Source organism: Pantherophis guttatus, chromosome 1, assembly GCF_059756535.1.
Source record: "Pantherophis guttatus breed Tessera chromosome 1, ASM5975653v1, whole genome shotgun sequence".
NCBI classification, from domain to species: domain Eukaryota; kingdom Metazoa; phylum Chordata; class Lepidosauria; order Squamata; family Colubridae; genus Pantherophis; species Pantherophis guttatus.
The window spans coordinates 77,404,684-77,426,925 of NC_142063.1; the positions used below are offsets into that span (position 1 = coordinate 77,404,684).

The 22,242-nt window shown below is 34.4% G+C and overlaps 1 protein-coding gene across 23 annotated transcripts in view; it reads left to right on the plus strand.

Moving 5' to 3' along the window:
• PHF21A (PHD finger protein 21A) overlaps positions 1-22,242 on the plus strand; it is a 158,205-nt gene that overhangs the window by 131,783 nt on the left and 4,180 nt on the right. For 7 of the 23 annotated variants that reach the window (XM_087876644.1, XM_034417437.3, XM_034417440.3 and 4 more), the window contains 9 exons: positions 960-1,049; positions 2,648-2,947; positions 4,287-4,385; positions 8,218-8,269; positions 9,302-9,381; positions 9,970-10,030; positions 15,041-15,201; positions 19,832-19,987; positions 21,993-22,068. In XM_087876644.1, coding sequence (XP_087732770.1) covers positions 960-1,049; positions 2,648-2,947; positions 4,287-4,385; positions 8,218-8,269; positions 9,302-9,381; positions 9,970-10,030; positions 15,041-15,201; positions 19,832-19,987; positions 21,993-22,068 — 1,075 coding nt within the window. Of the gene's footprint in view, positions 1-959; positions 1,050-2,647; positions 2,948-4,286; positions 4,386-8,217; positions 8,270-9,301; positions 9,382-9,969; positions 10,031-14,966; positions 14,990-15,040; positions 15,202-19,831; positions 19,988-21,992; positions 22,069-22,242 lie in introns of all 23 variants that reach the window. The other 16 variants (XM_087876661.1, XM_034417441.3, XM_034417438.3 and 13 more) reach the window with 3 other exon arrangements.

Sequence of the window (22,242 nt, forward strand, 5' to 3'; positions counted from 1 at the left end):
ATATGTTCCAATAATAAGATGTTAAATGGTTTCTGTATGATTCTTAATCTCTTTGCTGAAAGGACACAGATTCCTTAATCTTAATTGTAAAAGTTTATGCTTGGGGACTCTTTATTTGAATGATATAACTTCTGACATAGTTTACTTTTTTCAATTTCGTTGCTTGTGAAAAAAATAAACCATCAGGACTTGTTTAACTTCATTAAATATTACTCCCATTGGGTCCATAAAATGGTACCTTGCACAATGAGTTCTTGCCAGCATTTTTTCACTCTATAACAATTACAAGCACTATTATGATCAAGGATCAGTTGACAAAATGTCAAATAGTTGGAACCTATTAAAAGGTAAAATTTAATTTTGAATGTGAAGTCAGCTATTTAAACAAATACAATTTGGATTAGAAATATAACAGTGATTATCAGTACACTGTTAAATATATGAGCCATCTGAATGTTAACATTTGAGAATTAATCCAGAAATGCAGCTGTAAGTAAATCTACTTATGACCTTAGTATTCTAATAATAAATTATTTCCTATGTGTTCCTGGATAATAAAGAAAATAGCTCATTGTGCAAAGCAGTGGTTTGGGATACTTTGAATATGAATACTTATGTTCTTAATGTAGTTAAACGTCTTGTGAAATACCATTTGAATGGGTAACAAGACTGATATTATATTCTAATAATTGTAGAGCAACCTGTAATGTATAAAAATTCAAAAGATTCAGATGAGTGGTACAGTCTTACAATGATAACATAAGTTTATGTGTTTATGAGACAAGCAAAAAGGCTAGTTTTATACTTCCTAAGTAAAAAAGACAGTTTCATTCTTCAGAATCAGTTTATGGTGGAAAGATTGGCTACCATTATATAACTTTAAAATAATTCATCGTACCTATACTTTGCTTAAAGCTGCTTTAGTTTCATCGCCACCTGAGCTCACTCCTGTTGTTTAGCAGGTTCAAGCTACAGCTCCTCAGCCTATCAAAGTGCCACAGTTCATCCCTCCTCCCAGACTTACTCCTCGTCCAAATTTTCTTCCACAGGTGAGTCTGTTCAGAAGAGATGGCAACTAACCAAACTGTGTACAACTCAGATATAACTTTGATTTGAGGTTTTAAAAAGACAACATTAGATATTTCACACATTTAATAAGAATTAGGGCTGTCAAATCCAGATTGCAAGAATCTGAATGACCAGGAGTGCCATTCAGATTGTTGGATGACAGCAGTGAGTTGGCATTGTAGCTACCGGTACAATCTATTGTTGAGTTGGATTCTTGTAGTCCAGACATGGTAGCCAGCAATAAATTCTGCCCAATGAGTTCCTTTTCATATTAAAGCTCCATTTTTGCCATTTTATGGGAGTGTTTTGTTCCAATTGTTTCTACACGCTTCATCAGGTCTGGCAAGAGAGGTATGCTTCAGGCCTTGTCAATTAAAATGTCATGTAGTGGGACCAGAACATAGCCTTTTCTGGCTCAGAACCTATCCTTCCCACCCAAGATCACTTTGTCCCTAACCTTGCTGGCATTCAAAAACCCCTTAAGATCTGGCGGTTCTCCCAGGCTTGGAAATCAGGAAGTTAGCTGAGACTATGAATGGGATTAACTTTTGGTTGCTGGGCTGTACCCAATTGCACCCAGATGCTTCTCTGTATTTATTATGAGCTTTTAATTTTGTTTCTTTTCATTATACTAATGTATACCAATAAAGTCTTCACCACCTAGTTGTTGCCACTGTGATGAGTTTGTTTGTAGTTTAATTAGTGCAATTTGCTTTTACTGTTTTCTAGAAAGGATCAATTTGTCATGGGCAGATTGGTTGAGCAAATAATTTTCTGAAATAAATTCTCCAACTATTGAAGGCAGATGTGCAAGGGTAATATAGAAATCTAGATGAACATGAGATTGCAGCAGAAAGCTAGAGTTTTCTTATTGTTTTGATGCAATGTAATGGTTGTCCTGAATTTTGCATCCCACAATTGGTAGCCATATGTATAACAACTTATATGCAGTGCTTTGGATGTCTAATACTGTTTCTTTCATTAAATGATTCTTATACCTCAGTGATGTTATATTTGTCACCTTCAGCTCCATTCCCTTCTTTTTAGAGAACCAGTTTTCCATCTCTGAAGCATAAAGTCAAGATTATATAAAAAAAAAATCCTAATATGTTAGATTCAGCATTTAAAATAATAACTTATAAATTCTCTCAATTAATCCAGAGATGTAGGGTTAATATAAATGCAGCTGCATTTAATTTATATTTATTTTGCATAGATAATTCCTCTTACTGTTAATATTCATAAAGAATACAGCATTGGAAATTCAATATATTCTATGCTACCACATCAGGACTTGAAAAATCACACGACCACTCTAATTTTTTTTTACAAGCTAATTTATAAAGTAATATTATCCCTTTAGTCTGAATAAAAAGTATGTGAAGATTCCTGATGCAGAGACAAGGAACAGTTTTTGGTACCATTTACAGCCATTATATTTGAATCAACCAAGTTTGAGACAGATTTCAAATTAAGTAGCTTTGTGCTGATGTGTATCTCAATGTAATACAAATACTGTAGTCTGCTAAGTCATGTTTGTAGGAAATTGTCTGATATCTCTGTCTCTCTCTCTCTCTAGGTTCGACCAAAACCAGTTGCCCAGAATAACATACCTATAGCCCCAGCTCCACCTCCTCCTATGCTTGCTGCTCCTCAGCTTATTCAGAGGCCTGTGATGTTGACCACAAAGTTCACCCCCACCTCCTTACCCTCTACACAGAATTCCATACACCCAGTTCGTGTTGTGAATGGGCAAACAGCAACCATAGCCAAAACTTTTCCAATGGCACAACTCACCAGCATTGTTATAGCAGCCCCAGGTGCCAGGCTTGCTGGACCTCAGACTCTACAGATCAGCAAACCAAATGTTGAGAAGCAGGTATAGCTAGAGGAATGTTATTTGGTCGGTCTGTCCATTAGAGCTATTATCATTTGCTTGCTTTGTTTTTCCCAAGTATACAATTTTCATTTTCAGCAAAAATATGTTTCCATTATTTTGCTAACATTTCTAATTAATCTGACTTCAAAATGAGATAGCAATTTTGCAACAACCTTTAATTTATCATTGGTTACACAAAGGTGTTTAATACTTTGCAACCTGGATAGTTGAAAGAACATTGCCCTAACATAACAGAAGTAGTCATCATTTTCCTGGCAACACATCTTTTTAAAGCTGATTTTGAAGCCTGTTAATTTGAATTCTCAAAAGTTGCTTTTAAGCTTGACAAATTTTTTCATTGATGTATGGGGAAAATGATCCACTTTTTATCTCTTTTAGGAAGATGCAACATATATGTGCATTAATTCACAGTAAAATATGAACACAAAATCAGCATATACCAAATTAGTACTCTGGTTTGCGCAGAAGGGAAGGGCTAGTGTTTCCTTCCAATTTGAACTAACAAAGAACCATTATTAGTGCTGAGACTTGAAACTTGTATTTTTAATATCTTTAACTATGATTGACTTATTCAGTAAATAGCACCAAATGTTTCCAATGTAGTTTCACAGTCATGCCAGACTAAACCATTAGAATAAACTACAGTTCAAACAAATGTTTCAGACATAGCCAATATTCACCATAACCATAAACCAGATTTTAATTATGTTTTATTGAAAAATCTATAGCACATTAGTTTATATGGCATATTAAACCAAAAAGGGACAAACCACAATGTGGCTTACTATTAAATACAAACCAATCCATATCCATATACTGCTCATATAGCGTACTGAAATTATCTTTGTCACCTTGGAACAAATTGGTAATATTTTATGACTTCACATCCATGTCATAAAGTGATTATTGTGTCATTGTGGAGGAACTTATGATGCAAAGGATTCTGCCATATACTACTATACTTCAGGAAAATCCACTCTGAACTAATTTTCAGGCACATTTCATGTTAATACTAAAGCACAAAGAGAAGTGCAGAGTGCCTGTTCCTAACAAAATGGTGTCTAAGCAAGCTTTTCAGGGAGATCATTCTTTAAAATACCAACTCATCTTTAGTTCTGCTTCCCAGGTCTTTTACTTAAGTGTTGGAGTTTGAAGAGGGGGGGAATGGTCTTCTGAAAAACTAAGTATTATTTGGGATATTTTCACGTAATTAAGAGTTTTCATAATTGTTGCCATTCTGGTTAATAAAAGGCATTGCCTTTTTTTGTTTTATTTTATGCTAAATCAAGGATTATATATTCAGTTATTTCTATTTCAGACAGTCAAGCCCCAAGTAGAAACAGAGGAGAAACCAACAGAAATTCATACTGTTACCTCTCCTGCACCTCCCAAGCCAAAACGAGAAGAAAACCCACAGGTACCAATAGTTAAAATATTATTTTCTGAAAAGTAATCTAATATATTGCCATTTGCTAATATGCAAAAACTTGGGTTTTGTTTATTGTCTGAAATCACTTAAATATCTGGGAATAATTTTTCCGTAATGCCTTTGAGGTATATGTTAATACAATTGACGGTATAATTCAGATTAACAGTAATACTAACAGAAAGTTGAAAATACTTGTGAATTTATAGGGAAGAATAAATGTGGTGAAGAATAAATTTAATTTCAAGATTAGATTACAAATTTAAGAGAGATGTCTCTGTATTAATTCCAACTAGATATTTGTATGGGACAACTCAGCAAATCTCAAAAGTAGTTAACTATTTTTCTAGATTGGATATGCAGTATATTAGAAGACATGTTAAAAAAATATGTGTTGGACATGCCTCTGACAGTTCCATGGTGGGGGAATATTCTTAATAGTATTATTAAAGTTTCAACAAGGGAGTTAAAGTTTTAAAATGCCAATCAATTAAAAATTATCATTTTTTTTTTTTGATAAATTGTATTTCAAAAAATCCTTGAATTTTGTGAATAATTTGGGGTATATCATGTCACAATTGTTGGGAAAAAATATTGTAAAATTTTCTTGTGAAAGATACTAATTCACCAGATGTCAATGTGGGTTGAAGTAATGTGTGCACTCTGAGTCTTTGAATTAACTCTTTATTAGTATAAAGAGTCAATTCTTAAAATATCTAGCCAATGTGTTACTCAGGTCTTCTGTGAGTTACAAGAGATGACATTAAGCTTTATTGTAGTTGGAAGTGGGGTGGGGAACAGTGGATAGTTATTAAGGACATGATGGACTTAATAAAATAAATTTTATTTACTATTTTCACCACTATTTAATAGTTACGGCCATGCTCTACTACAAATTCCCTGCACAACTTCTATCAATTTGTTTCAGCCAATTTTTCACCTGGCTTGAACTGTCCTTTAATTGCCATAGCCTTAGACTCATGTTTGAAATGTTGATGAGATGTGTTTTTTTAAATTTGTTTCACAGTTATATGAAGACCTTTGAGATGATGACCAATCCCAAACTGCTAGAAACTTCCCCAGAATTTTGAGGAATTCCTCAAATTTCATAAATCTTTTGGAATGGACTGTTTTAATAAGATATCTAACCCTGCAAGGGAGGGTAGTTGCCAGAAAGATGACCTACCCATGATGATTGGCTTTTCTAAATGTTATTTAACTATCACATCAAAGGGCTGAAAAATCAGTGGTGTTCTACTGTATGTTCGGGGTCAGTAATGCAGAGTCCCATAGTCAGTCCACAGTCATCATGGAAAGCTGGAAATGGCATCATTCAATTGTATCTCAGTATCCCTGGTTAAGAGAGTGAGGAAAAATTGCCAGGCATATACTTCACAACACAGTGGGTAAAACAGGTGCTACTTATCCCCCTCAGGGACAGAGTCTCACTGAGTTTGACCTAGTAATTATCTGGTCTAGTTTACCTCACAGGATTATCATGGGGAATATTGGAGAAGGAAGAACTATGTATATTATTTTGAGTTCCTGAAAGGAAGATGGATTATGCATTTAACAAATAAAGAAGCAAACATATATTTGAAGTCTTTAAAAGAATACTTTTAAAAAGGTACCTTTAAAATAATCTATTAACAATGTGGCTATGTATGACATTCTGTTCCTGCTTTGTCAGGAATTACATGAGGTTATTTTGAATGTCTTTTATTAGGGACTTAATACCACAAAGATTCAAATAACCACATTCAAACCCAACATTTTAAAACTATATAGTATGCTACTCTGGCATTAATTCCTACACATTTCTGATGGTGACAGTTTTGATTAATAAAAAAAAAAGCATTGTCATTTATATGAACTCTAATTTTTGAAATTATTTTCCGCTGTTTTAAATATATCATTTTATCCCAGTTTTTCTTAGGATAAACTGGGGGAAATGTGTTACTGTTTGCTTTATTCCCAAGATGGATGTAAAATACACTATAATTAGAATTGTAACATATTTTACGGAGAGTAATTTGGGGCAGCTTCAGATGACATGTAAGGAAGCCAGGTCCCTAGAGAGTGAGTTTACTGAGTAAATAAATAGGAGCTTGCCTATTTAAGTTTGACTAAGAATAGGGAAGAGGCAGGAGAGACAGAATAAAAGAGAAAAAGCCAGGGAAGATAAAGACTGGTGATTGATTGCATCTGCTGACTGTCTATGGAAATTCTCAATCTTCCAAGACATGGCAGTTTCAGAGCTGCTTTTCAAAAGGCAACTGGACTTCTGAAAGCACTTTGGGACTTCTGCTGACTGTTTTTCTGATAGTCCATTGGGCTGATGATTGCTTATTATACATGATTGGACATTTCTTGCTGTTGATCTAGTTGTACAGAAGCTTGTGGGGAAGCCAGCTCCCCAGCAACAGGCAGACAGTAGATTGGTGGGGGAATTCCTGTATAGGAACCAAGGAGGAGGCTTTATGTGTGTGTTGTTCATTCTTTCTTTCATCAGAGGAACACAAAGGCAGAAAATTACTGTTGTGATCAGTATGAGATGTGCCATATTTGTTTTCTTTGCTGAAGGCAAGAGCTCTAGTGCTACAAATGCAAAAAGATTACCATCCTGGAAGAATGGTTGAAAGAACTATAGATAAAATTTTCATTCCCTGGCTTATCAGGGGAGATAGGGAATTCATAAATAGGTCACAGGAAGTGCTTGTGGAAAGATAGCTGAATTAAGAAGCTCCCTGGAAAACAGAGAAAGCAAAATGAGAGGATTGGAGAGATGGAGGAAAGCAATCTGGCTTTTAAAATTGAAAGTTGGAGAATAGATTCCAGAATCTCACTGTTTATTATATTTCTGTATCAAAAGAAAAGCAGCTGCCATAAATCTGAGGAACTGAAGAAGGGGGTGCCACAGGTTCTGCAAAAGAAAGGATGCCATCCTCTTCCCTGGGAGCAGGAAACAAATGATGGTGGTGTCCTGTTAACCAGCCAGTCAAGAGGAGTATGATGCTTTTCTGGGCACACATTTGGAATATGACAAAAAGCTTCCCAACCCATTGATAAATATCCCTCCCTTCTGATCCATATGGGAACAAATACATAGCCAAATACTATCTTGAAATCATTGCAAGGACTAAGAAGCACTGGATAGGAAGACAAAGTTACTTGGGGCTCAGTTTGTGTTCCCTTCCTTCTTTCCTATAAAAGGACATAGTTTAAAAAGAGAATTCTCCAAAGGAACAATTAGGTATACTGATTAGGTACCAACAAGAATGCTTTTGTTTCTTTGATACTGGAATGCAAGAGGTAGGCTGCATGTTATGAGAACTGGGAGGATAAGTTTGGAAGAGACCTTGGTCAGGAGGACTGAATCCTATAGGGAAGGAGAGGACATAATTGAAAATAGTATGATGCCGGTAAGGAAGTGCAGAATGTAGTGGTATCAACAATGAGCATGTAAATACCAGAAGGAATAGATCAAATTGTATGACCAAGTGTTCCAGCATCATTACCCAATACACAAAGTGTGGGACACAAGTTAGAATAACTAGAAAGCTTAATTCAGGAAGAATATGATTTAATTGGTATTACTGAAAGCTGGTAGGATCAAATTCATTATTAGAAGCAAAGACTGAAGATGGCATTTTAATTGTCCAGACCTATCTTGAAAAACCAACTCAACCAAAAATGCAGAGTCCCAAAATTTCTTAAGAGTTGATGCATATTGTTGAGTCATTTGTATTAAGTAATGACTATTATCAGCTAATTTAATTTTCTATAATACTGTGTGATTTCAATTTTGTTTCTCTTAATTCAGAAACTTGCCTTTATGGTTTCTCTTGGACTTGTTACGCATGATCATCTGGAAGGTAAAAAGAAAATTAAGGTTTTTCATTGTTTTTTTAATCAATAAAACACCAAGACCCATTAATAGGAAAAAGTTTCATTTCACTTTATTGAGTTTATTTTCAAAGAAATGCTTTGGATTTAATGTGAACAAAATAAAGTTTTATGCTACCAGAAAGAACTATGTGCTTAACATATTTTAAGAAAATCTCAAACATGATGAAGTGTATGTTCTCATATAGTTCAAAATAGAAAGTTATTATCTTTTGGCCTGCAACATATATTTGGAAAAAAAAAAAACCTGATTTAATAAGTGGACCTAAATTGTAAACAGATTTTGGATACCCTGTTTCCCCCCAAATAAGACATCCCCTGATAATAAACCCAGTAGTTTATTTCAGGGTTCAAAAAAAATATAAGACAGGGTCTTATTTTTGGGGAAACACAGTATGTTTGATAAAAGGGCTTCCTTTAATTTAAAGCTTGTTGAAATACCTCAACAAATAATTTCATTTACTCCTAAATGACAGTGAATGAGATGTTTACATATATTTTGATGCATTTTTCTATTAACGTGTTTGCAATTTTTTAAAAAATAATCCTTGTATATTTGTAACCTATCACGGACTTACTGCATGGAAAAGAGTTGCAATATACATTGAGCAACTAAATAAGTCTTTACACTTCTCTGCAGCTGTTGATTTTGACTTTAATGCTTTTTGTCATCAATTTGCAATATTCATGGTAAAAATTCATATACTATAATGAATCTTGTACTAATTATCAGTTGAAAATTTCGCTTGATTCATTAGTTATAAAAATATAAAGTTAGATTTTTTGAAGATGTAGGCTGTAATCGTTTAAGTTGAATTGGTGTCATGTACTGATGCATTTTTAATCTATTTTTATGTAATACCGCTGTTTCTTTAGGATTATTTTTGTGCAAGGATTATCAGAAATGATAGATTCTGACTCCTGGTTTCTCAGATTCTAAAACAAAATCTTTGTGCTTGGAAATGCTTTTATTTTCTAACCAAATTATTTATTTCCTCAAGAAATACAAAGTAAAAGACAAGAAAGAAAACGAAGAACCACAGCAAATCCAGTTTACAGTGGAGCTGTTTTTGAGCCTGAGGTAGCAATCTCTTATTTATACATTAGAAATAAAATCTTGCTTTGATGCTCTCATGTCCACTATCCGGACATGGGATGGCCAAACCAGCCTAAAAAGAAGGTTAAAATTACTTCCCTTCCCAGTTCGATGTTTAGCAAATGACTTCTATGAATGATGGCTGTCCTTACTGCATCTAAGAGAAGTAGGGTGGTTTTGGGTTGCTCTGCTTTCCAGTACTCAGTTGCCACTCCATGACCCGCAGCATTTGCTACTGGCATTGCCTAATAGTTCAACTATACCCACCCTCAAAGACACTAGAAAACTAAGTTGGGTTTGCTCTGATATATTTCTAGAAGTTATAGACTAGTTGTTGAATGATGAAGATTTAGCATCAAATCATTCTCTTGTTGCTAGTGGAAATAGGTCTGTTATGTTCTGTCAGTGTTTTCACGAAAGTCCATCTTCTCTGGAGTAGGTGTTCTAGTTAATACAATGATGAATGCATTCGTAAAGCATGTTTGTTTATGTTATATATGGATATACATCGGTGATTCTATAGATTTCAGTTAACAAGTTTTAATAATTACTTTGTTCCTATCTTTTACAAAGCGCAAGAAGAGTGCGGTCACATACCTGAACAGCACAATGCATCCTGGGACACGTAAACGAGGTAAATTTCTAATTAAGAAAAGGGATGATACATGAATCAAAAATGTTAAATAATCATACAAACAGAAAAATAGCTGCTCTGGTTTCAGCCAAGTCCCCTCATAATCTAGGATTTTGTTTCTCACAATGGCCAACCATATGCTTCCATGTAGTCACATAAAAAATATGGAGACATTCCCCTCTCCTGCTGTTCATTTTCAATTAATATTTGGAGGTATCCTTTACCCTACACAGATGTAGTGTAGAATTTTCAAAATGAATACAGTAGTTGTTTTCACACTATCCAAGTTAGCATCCATAACTGTATATTTTGATAATGAATTCCTCAGATTAATTTTGCACTATATAAAGAAATACTTTTTTGTCTATTTTTAATTTCCTTTATGTTAGCTTCATTAGCTGCCCTCTAGGAATTGCAGCAATATTTCCTACAAACTCTTGTTTAGTCAAAATATCCAGCATAGGAAAAAAATATAAATACTACAGATATTTGCTAAACCTTGATATACTACTTAACAGCACAAACATAAATACTAATGAGTCATTTTAAAAAATTCATACAACACTGAAAAAAATTAAATTAAGCTTGCATGCTCTATGAAGGACAGTACTTTTGTTTCCTTGTTACAAATAATTACATACATATGACATAACGTGTGCATTAGAACAATTCTAGTCAGAGCCAAGGTTATAATTCTTAATAAAGGCAAAAAGTAGTAATGGCATTGACCCAAAGAAGAAATAAAGGCTCTAGGGAAAAAAAAAAAAAAGAAGAGAGAGAGAGAGAGAGGGAGAGGGAGAGAGAGAGAGAGAGAGAGAGAGGGAGAGAGAGAGAGAGTAGGAACCACAGAAAACAAGGTCAGGGAGGATGTATGAAAATGGCCAATAATGGAATAATTTGGTGAATAAATTCTCATATGGCCATAAAGAAAAATGAAAATTGAGATGAATGATGAAATGTAATCCTGCTGAACAGAAAGTGGAATCAAGTTCTGGTGTCTTTTTTTTCCTAGGTTTTTTATTTTATTTTACAATATATCCATATCAATGCATGAACAGTGTAGCATCTAGTTATCATACATTTTAGTACAAATAAAAATAGTTCTATTAATCATATTTGTTACATTCCTCAAGCTTATGTAGTTCTAGTGTTTATACACATATTTGTATTAGATTATAAACTTTCATTATTTAATAGTTCAATGTTTCAATATGTTATTCCAATGCCAATACAATATTGTTTAAACATACATAACAATACCAACATTCAATTTCTAATCTTCCCTCTTATTATTACTTTTATCTTACTGTATAAAAATGTGTATACTAATATTCTCCCTCTCTCTTATTTCTATCCCTATACTAATGTTTAATCATGCTACCATTATATTTAAGAACAAATTCTTTCTGTCATCTCTTGCCCATTTTAATTGTTCGTTTTTTTAACTTCCCATATTTCTCTCTTGGACCTTTATCCCTATCTGCATCTATGTCCTGACTATTCATTTTAAACATTTTTCCCATCTCTGCCCGTTTCCATTGTCTAGCTTCCAAAATATCCACCCCTGCCCCTGTTTCCCTTTCAAAAATGTCTTTCTGAATCCCCGTTTCCGTTTTTAAATCTCTTAAAATGTTTTCCCCTTGGTTCATTTCATCAGTCATTGTTGTTTTGTTATTGTCCCCTTTTTGTCGTCTTGTTTTGTTTGCTGGTTCATCTGTTCTGCTTTTTCATCTGCTCTTTCAATTGGCTCCTCTTTTTCCTGGGCATCGTGATTACTCATTGTCCTTTGTATAATATTTCCCAGTTTTTCATCCATGCCATGTATTAAATTCTTAATCTCCTTGTGGTTTCTTATCAGAATGTCCTTGATGGTTTGAAACTCTGACGCCATTTCTTCCCAAATTCCACTCATTTCCTCCTGATGTAGCATCTTGTCTTGTTTTAATAAGTCACGCTCTTGTCCAGTAATCCAAAAACCATATATTCAAGCCTAAAGTCACTCCCCAAAAAGAATTCAAAGTTCACAATTTTTGTATTCCATAGTTAATCAGTCTGTTCCTTTAGATAATCCTAAAGGCTTTCCAGAATCTCCTAAATCCTCTATGTGTTCAATCTTGTATCATAGCATTCAGGGGTCTCTTTAATTTAAAAAAATATTTCTTATTCTTATATTTAAATCTCCAATAATCACGACGTAGGTGCATAAAACATATCCTTGTCAGAATTTAAGAATATGTTATACTTTTCTTTCATCAGCAGATGACACTCTCATTTTAGATTTCAATGTTAACCAGTTTAATAAGTCAAAATATAGAAACAAAGTTACTTTTTTAGATAAATAGTTCCAGTATTTTTAAAATGCCTTTCCAGAACAACGCCTGCTCAGAGCTGTGGTGGCACAGTGATTAGAGTGCAGTACTGCAGGCTATATCTGCTGACTGCTGATTGCCAGCAGTTCGGCAGTTCAGGTCCCACCGGCTCAAGGTTGACTCAGACTTCTATCCTTCTGAGATCAGTAAAATGAGAACCCAGATTGTTGGGGGCTGACTCTGTAAACCGCTTAGGGCTGTAAAAAGTACTGTGAAGCAGTATATAACTCTAAGTGCTATTGCTATTGTCATTAAAAGTCCAATTATCTGTATTTTTAACAGGTTTTTGATTTATTTATTTTTTGCTTTTCTCTTAATTCTTTTAATTCTGAATTCTTCTCAAAGTGCTTAATCACTGCTTTTGCAAATAGTTGTGAGCCTCTCTTTTCCTGGATTATTTCCTTTTGGGTTAGGTTTTAATTAAGAAAGAATCCTCTCACCCAGTTCTAGACACTGTTCACTAACTCCACTCCAGCACCAGTCTTAGGTGTTTTTCAGCTGCCCCAACTTCATGGCAGCCATCTTTAGACTGCCTCTTCTCCTTGTGTTGGCTGAGAGGGAAAAAAAACCCGGGGTCCAGCAGGAGAGTTGTGACTCTCCATGGTCTCCCAGGGCGCCCCTCTTTGCTTTACCGCCCCTACATGGCGGATTTGGCTCCTTTTGGAGCCCACCAATGGTAAGAACTTGGCACGGGAGCGCGGAGACCCGCTCCTTGTGTCCAATCTCGCTGTGACATCAACCGGAAGACTCCAAGTTCTGGTGCCTTAAGCCTAAAAGTTTTCAAGTTTTGAGAGAAAGAGAGAAATGCCTTATTTTTCTAAATCAAGCATGATTGTATGCATCTCGGTCTTATCACTCCTTAGGTACTTTTTTCTGAGCTAAAATTTTTGAAATATTATACCTTTTTTAAAGAAGAATAGTGCTTGAGCATCTTGATCATTTTAGTTGTCCTTTTCTGTATTTTCCCCACTTTTATTATAACCTTTTTCAAATACAGTAACCAGAACTATACACAGTATTTCAAGTACAGGGATTATTATAAATTTGTACAATAGCATTTCAGTGTTGGCAGATTTTTTTTTAATACCTTTCCTCTATGAGACAAACTACTCCCATTCTGACAGTTAAAACCCCAAACTCAGAAAAATAACTTTTTTAAAAAAAGACAATTTCAGGTGTTAGGCAGGTTCAATACAGGATTTAAGAGTGAACATGGAAGTAGCCACCTTCCAGAGATTTGTTATTCTCATTCCCAATTTGAATTTGTAAAAAGAAGGTGTGCCTCTTCAACCATTTGCAGTTAGATGGCTTAGTCACATGGAGCATGTGTGGATGGACCAGCCCAGGTTGTTTACATTATATACTTCTTAAAATATTTTCTTGATAATAAACCTGAAAAAGCTTCTTCAAGCATTTAGATTTTGTTTTGGATATAAAATACTGCTGATTAGTTGCACAATAGAGCTGAGTGAGCATTATATAATATCTGGCCTTGATTCTGTTAATGCTTTTTAATAATTCCCTTGGTGCTGAGCTTGTTTAAAAATAAAGTTGATAACTTGAAATGCAAGCTGTAATTTTAAAGCAATACTTTGTAATTAAAATGTCTATTGATGAACTTTAGATATTGTTCTTCTAATAGTGTACTTGAATCTACTGTATATATAAATATAAGTGATTAAAAGGCTTAACAGTCAATTGCAGGTTCCACTGTGCAAGTTTTTTTCTTTTCCAAAATATGTCATTATAACTAAAGTGGATTTGATATTTTTTTCCCATTGCTTTTGGCATTTTGTTCTTGGTTACATAAAAGAAACTTTTATATTTGTTTCTATCACTCTTTACCTGTTTGGTACAGCTTAATTAAAACAAGTTACCTATGAATGCTTAATTCCATGTTTCCCTCTTGTTTGTAATTTTGTTTATCAGTCATCAGAAAACTATTAGTAAAATACTATAGGGTTATATTTTCAATTAGAATAATAGTTCACTTTAGAATAATAGTTTATTTTACTAGGCAATTTTATGTCAAAATTATTTTATGAATAACAAAAGTGCTCTTTACATTTATGATTGGTCTAGATGAAGAATGCTTTATAATTTTTTAAAATATTCCTTAATAAAAAAATATATTTTCCAAATCTAATATAAATATTCTTGCCTAAATGAAAATGTTATGGATAGCCTCCAAATGATACCTCAGTTTTTCAGATTTCTAAGAAAAAGAGGAAATGAGACTTAGAAAATTAATGAAGTATTACTAGATACTGTTTTAAGGATTATGAAGATATTTCATTCAATCGAAGGGGTATGGATCATGGCAACTTTTGGTAGAAGTCAATTGGGGGCTTAACATGGAGGGAACGACTCAAAACATTAAGACTGAAATGACATACCATTGTTAGGAGTAGCAACCTGAGAAACTGCAAGGTTTTTTCTCATATTATCCTTTTTGAAATTATTCTTGTAAATGTCTTAAAATTAATGTGAGAATCTTGGCTTCCTTTCACTTGTGACTATTATACTAACTACCTCTCTGTACCTCATCGCTTCCTTTTTCATGCTAGCCAATGAGGAGCAATGTCCAAAGGTATGTAAGATTATTTTCCTCCCCTTTTTGTTTCCTTCTGTTAATATGTAGGTCGTCCACCTAAATACAACACTGTGCTGGGATTTGGGGCTCTCACCCCCACATCCCCTCTGTCCAGTCATCCTGATTCCCCTGAAAATGAAAAGACAGAGACATTTACTTTCCCCGCAACTGTTCAGCCTGTATCCTTACCCAGCCCCAGCTCCATGGACGTAAGTAATTCTTGCTGAATTATACATAGTTTGAAGCAAACTATTGTGCAGAAACTTCAGAATTCATTTTTTTAAGAAGTACTTTAAATTGCCCCAAAATGTTCACTCCTGGACTCTGCATTACTGATATTTCCCCTCTCCTTGCCATTTTTCCTAGCATAGATGGATTCTATAGTGTCCTAGTATCTCTAGGATATTTTCCCTCCATTCATCTTTTCAGATGCACAGAGAGATTGATGCAGTTGTGTGTATGTTTTAGCAAAGGAGTGGCAGGAAGGAAATCAAGTTTTTTTGGTGTCCTGTCATATTCAGATCATAAGAACTCATGATAAGTATTAATCATTAGGAATGGGATGAATTAATTCCTCAGGCTTCACCAAATCAATATGCAGGCAAACCGTTTCAATGGCTTTTGGCAGCATCTTGTGTTTTACAGATTCCTGGACAATGGATTTTGCTCCCTTACTTTAGCCTTCAGTGGTACAGAACGCTCTCTGTAAAATCAGTCCTCTGTTTGATACAGATTTGTTGTGTAAAAATTGTTCTAACCCTTTACTGATAATATATAATTAACATTCATAGGAACAACATTTGTTCTTATGATAATAACTTAGAACTGAAAGTTCTGGATTTGTATCTTTAATCAGGTTTCATTACTCTTCAATTACTTACTCCAGAATTTTGTCACGTGGCCTACTCATTGTTCTTGCCACTATTGCTGTCAAAATGCATGGGTCTACCATTATGGAGAAGCTGCTCACAATTGATCTATATGGGATGGGTGGAGTCTAAAACAACTTGCCGTGGCCAACTCACCACAGCCAATTTGCAATTAACTCGCCACAGCCAACTCACCACCGGACAACTCATCACAGCCAGCTTGCTACATAACAATTCAAATCTGTATTGTTTCAATCAATTACTTTTACTATTGGTGAGAATGTTTTTGTCAAAATTATTGTAACACTGGTATTTCTGGATTCATTTTCTTTGTTTTATTATTATTGACCACTGTTCTGTTGAAATTAATTTAACTTTTGTATCTGTTGAATTGTCCTGCAATGAATTGTCCTTGGCTGTGGTGAGTTGGTCACAGTGATTTGGCTGTGGCAAGTTGTCCCATTTGGGGAGGAGTGCCAGGAGGAAATATTTGCTGTCCAAAAAGAACCCCAAGCAAGACTAAAATTTGTTCGTGAACACTTAGACAAAGACTTTTGAAACAATGTGCTCCAGACAGAAAAAGCAAGTTGTTTGGCACAGTACCAAAATATCAAAAGACATGTTTGGCAAAAACAAAAAATAGCATGTCATCCTTACTAACCATAAAGCATGGTGATTAAAACTTTGCTATATCAGCACCTAGGCAGCTCACCATCATAGAATCCACTAGAATTTTTTCATTGATACTTGAAAATAGTGTGAGATCATTTGTCAGAACATTAAAGCTCAACTGAAAGTGGACCTTTCAACATGACAATGATCCTAAATCTGCATAGAGAAATGGGGGGGGGGAGTTCTTCCCAGTCTATGCTAGAAACTGGTAGACGGTTAAAAGAATCACCTACTTCAGGTTGTTTCTGCCAAAAGGGGCAGTACCAGGTATTAAAGCCAAGGTTGCTTTTTCCATAAAAGAAATGGTACATCTGTTAGTTTTTTGTTAAATAAACGAATGCAAAATCAATTTTCATAGCTTTTTTGGTTGAGTTACATCACATTTATATACCATTTGAATGAAGATTAAAATAATAACCCTAAATTAATATCAGAAAAGAAAAACACTTTATGTGGGTTTATGTATTTTTTTCACATGACTGTACAAGTTAAGAGTGCTGATCCCCCTATAATTTGAATCCTGCCCAACCTCCCTTAATTTTTATGAAACTGATTTTATATAGAGGTAGTCCTTGACGTACAACCATTCATTTAGTGACTATTCGAAGTTACAATGGCACTGAAAAAAATAACTTATTACTGCTGTTCACACTTAATGACTGTTGCAGCATCCCCATAATCACATGATCAAAATTTGAATGCTTGGCAAATGGCATGTATTTAAGATGGCTGCAGTGTCCCAGATCATGTGATCACCTTTTGTGACCTTCTGACATGCAAAGGGGAAGCCAGATTCACTTAACACCCGTGTTGCTAATTTAACAACTGCAGTGATTCACTTAACAAATGTGGCAAGAAAAGTTGTAAAATGGGACAAAACTCACATAACAACTGTCTTGCTTAACAATGGAAATTTTGGACTCAATTGTGATCAATCGGCTAAAATTGGGATTGGAGGAGATCAGGAATGGCCCCGAGAGGTTTTTTAAACTTTGAAACTATTACCCCCAATATTTCTTCCTTAAATTGAGCCCTAGGAATTCATCACTCATTTGATATATTGTGCTTGTGGAACCAGACCATGATAATTCATAGGTCAAGATAACATACTCATGCTGGAAATTAATGATATTACCTCCAGAGTGTGAAGCATTGATTTTCATGCAATTAGAAAGTTTAAGCATTAGCCAGTGCTTGGGAGTAATCCCATCTCCCAAATGGTTGATACTCTGTCATTATTTAATACATTACTCATAATAAAGGTAGCTTACCGTTGTTTTGAGGATAGTGTGAAATAGCTTACATAATTCAGAACCAGTTTGCAAGCTGTGAATCATCTTATTTACCACTATTCAAGTTCCTATGGAATGCCATATTTTACAGAAAATTGGCTATTTTTACAGATCTTACTACCGGTATTTACTTCTAAATTTGAAGCGTTTTAGAAAGTGGGATTCAGTTTTAGCAACTTGTCAGAATTGCCTTCAGCTCATCAAAAAGAATACTGTATAGTAATATGTTTTCTTCTTCTGATTTTGTTATTTTGACTTCTTTCAATCTTTATCTGTGTACAATATGCTAAAATTAAAATCCAGGAGTTAACACAAAATAAGTAACTCTAGCAGCTTCATACTTATCATAGACATGTGTTTTGGTTGCTCTTTTTACTGAAGTCTTAGATTAATTAAACTAGAAACTGATAGATCTGTCCTTGGACTGAATTCATGAATGTACCTTCAGGCAAATGAGTTTAGAGGTGGAATAGATTCCCTTCCCCTTTGCAATCTTTGAAAACTCTTCTGAGATCTGCTTCAGAAGTTGGAGGATGTTGTGCAGAGCTGCCAAAAAGAGAAAAGGGAAATCCCATACTTTAAGTAGAAACTGAAAACATTTGATTTTCAGACTATTGATGTAAGTGAAGCCAGAGCACTTAATATATCCTTTTATTAGATTATTAAATTGTCTACGTTTCTCAGGAAAGGCTGTGGTAAAAATTGGAATTAAATTATATTTACCCTCATAAGTAAAGCCAATATTGCAATCCATTATGTTTTTGCCATTGTTTTGTAGCCACTTATATACAGTTGTATTTGAGATAATTCAAATTCAGATAATTCAGATTTTACAGTCTTATTTCAGATTACATTCATTCATCTTAAAATATTACTGATCATTTTGTTTCCCTCCATCAAAAATATTACCTGTGTGAGTATATAAAATGAGTTCTCTAAATCAGGAGACCCCAACCCCTGGTCCATGGACCACCATTGGTTCACGGCATGCCAAAAAACAGGCCATGCAAACAAGCGAAGCCCCATCTACGGGATGCAGGCAGCACATGAAACCACGCCCCCTCTAGTCCACGGAAAAACCTTTCTCTGCAGATCTGGTCCCTGGTGCCCAAAAGGTTGGGGGAAGCTGTTCTAAATGAATTACACTGACATCACCATATACTCTTTATACTTCTTTGCTGCAGTATATTTTTAAGTCAGAAGCCAATGTTGTAGTGTGTTATTTTAGTGAATTAATATAAATACAACAATGGCAAACACCAACAAAGGTATAGTTGTTCTTTCAACAATGCCAAACACTCTCAGACCAAATAAAGACTGTTCTCTACAGTAACCAGCAAGCAGAAACATTCAGAGTGTACTTTGGGCATGTGATGTGAACAGATGATGTTGGGTCAGAAATAACGCAAGAACAGAGAGGGTTGAGGAAGGAGAAGGCAACTGATATATTGGATGAGCAGAATCAAAGAAACATTAGGAATGTCCTTGGAGGAACTGCAAGTGTTATATATAGGTTGAGATGGCGATCATTAATGGAGTAACCAGAGGTTGAACCTACTCAGTGGCAAATAATTAACTTGCATATTAATTTAAACTGAGTAGTCCCACTTCTAGCATGCAAATGTACATATTCCCTCATTCTTTAAAAATATTTTTGTAGTAGTATTAATAGTAGTATCATACGGGTACTAATATTACATTGATGTATTACTACCGCAATACTTTTAAAATTGTAGTTGATTGGGAATTTCACCCTGACGCTAGATTTATTTTCTTAGCAACAAAAGAAATGATGTTCTTGCTTGACAAGTCTACTACAAAAAGTAGTATATCTTAAAAAGTGATGTTACAAATTTTCTTAATAATTTTTATGGTGAAAATGGAGCAAGTTTGGGTAGTTTTCTTTCATACGTATGAGTCTCTCATGCATAAACTTTACTTTCATTTTTAATGTAAATTGAAAATATTTTTTTAAAAAACCTTTCTCCCTGTTTTCTATTTTATAGGGTGATATCCATGAAGATTTTTGCAGTGTTTGCAGGAAAAGTGGCCAGCTACTTATGTGTGATACATGCTCACGTGTATATCACTTGGATTGTCTAGACCCACCTCTGAAAACAATTCCTAAGGGCATGTGGATTTGTCCCAAATGTCAAGACCAGGTATTGTTGTTTCACACAAAAGAGTAGGCACCAAAAAAGGTTGTCTGTAACAGATTAGAAAAAGTTTTCATTTGATTTATGTAGAGTTAGAGGAATTGGCCTATAATGCATAGCTTATCTACAAATCAGTAGGCATTGCTAAATTGAATGAATTTTGCAGTTCTTAACTTATTTGTTAATAAGGTTGCCTCTGTTTTCTACATTATAGAATATTTTTCTGCCATTGTTATGTCATAAGTACTGTGGTTAGTTGTCAAAGGCAAAGTCAGAAACATTGACCAAATCTTCTTTTTGACCTATAAATGATCTTTTGCATCATTATGCATAACTATTTCTTCCCTCCCCACCCAAATTAATATTTTTATGTCAGAAAGTCCATTATTTTCAAGCCAGTTAAGGAAATCTATATAATCAAACATGCAATTAATCTCAAAACAAAGGACATTTATGGGAGATGCACATACCAAAATGTCCAATATTTACCCAAACATTGTTTTTTTAGTTGGGTTTTTTTTTTTTGGCAATCTTTCATGTGGTACTTTGCCCTGCAGAGAAATAGTTGGGCCTGCAAGCAGATATAAATCATATGGGATGAAGAAGATCAATAAAGAGTGACTGTAATATCCAGATGTGTCTTCATATCCAGATGTGTCCCTTCTCTATTTGCTACTTCATTTTAAGAAATGCATCGCTATTCATGTATAAATTTAAATAGTGTCTGTGTGCAGTAAACATCCAGGCAATATACGCAGGTTAAAATATGTACAGAATTGTATAAAATTCAATAAACATAACAAATAATAATAGATTTTAAAAACACAAACAAGTATTAAATGAAAAAATGAAATTGCTGTGAGGTCATTCCTTACTCTGTGGCTAGGGAGACAGTTTTCCAAAAGCTGGTATCACAGCAACAAAGGCCAGCCTTCCCTGAATGACTGCCAAATTAATATCCACAGGCTGTGATGAGGACAGTGGTCAGATGTAGTACCATGACAAAAGGCATTTTTTATATATTGTAATGTTACTGTATTTCTGAAAATCCAGCGCATTTGGTATTTGAGCTACTTAAAGCAGCAGTCTGAGTCAGAAAGTCATCGTCCTCTTTACTGAAAATGTAAGATCAGATATGTTGCCTTTTCATTCCAGTTCGGTTTTTTATAATTCACAGCAGGAAAGATTTGTAGATTCACAGGAATTGCTGAGGCTGTGATTTAGCTGGCCTCCTTTGTGGGAGGTAAAACACAAAAGAGTATTTCATACTGTTAATACTTTTAAGGCCTTTCCAGTCTGTGGAGGAGGTTTTTTTGCATGTGGTAAATGAAACGATTACTAGCTTAGGTAGAGTGTTGATGTCTTTTTCCACCTAAATAATGCTTTATTAAGAAATTTAACCAACATTCCCAATTGTATTTATTTACTTATTTTGGGGAGGAAAACTGTCTTCCTTGGTAGAGCACTATCATAGGCACTTAGGGGTTAATGTTTATTAACACAATTCCTGCCTGCCTGTTACTGTTTTGTTATTTTGTGACTGTTTTCTAATTCCAAGTATTTAAAATAAGTGTCTTTATTTAGAGGCAGTGGCAATAATCTAAGCTCCTTTAACAATTTCATAGCAGCAAGGCTATATCTTCCATTGCTCTATTTTCCTCAAAACAAAATAATATATATCGTTTTAGTACATTTATTTTATTTATTTTATGAATTGTGCATTCTTTATCAGAATTTACACCCACTATGCAACCAGGTGCTTTTAGTGCTTACGTATACTCTTGCTCATTTCTTTTCTTTAGTGAAACCTCAACTTCTGGCCATCCCAATCCAACTGCTTGTCTCAGGCCTAGAAATAAATCCTATAAGAAATTAAAGTTGTTTAATTTTATACAACAATTCTAAGAAGACAACTATGAATGTACATATTGAGAATGGTTTGAGGGACTATATTAAATCTTTCCTAGAAGTAGAATATGTCAGCCAAATGTTGACCCTCCTTTTTTTTCAGATGCTGAAGAAAGAAGAAGCAATTCCATGGCCAGGGACTTTAGCAATTGTTCATTCATATATTGCGTACAAAACAGGTAAGTTAAGTAATCTTTGGTTTGATTTTTATTTTTTAAAAAAATGACCAGAATGTTTTTTCTACTCAGTTATTAAATAAAAATAATAAAATCAATAACCAAATGTTTGATAACCCTAGTAATCAAATTAGCAGGACAATGTGGGATTATTTTTTAGTGAATCCATCTAAAACA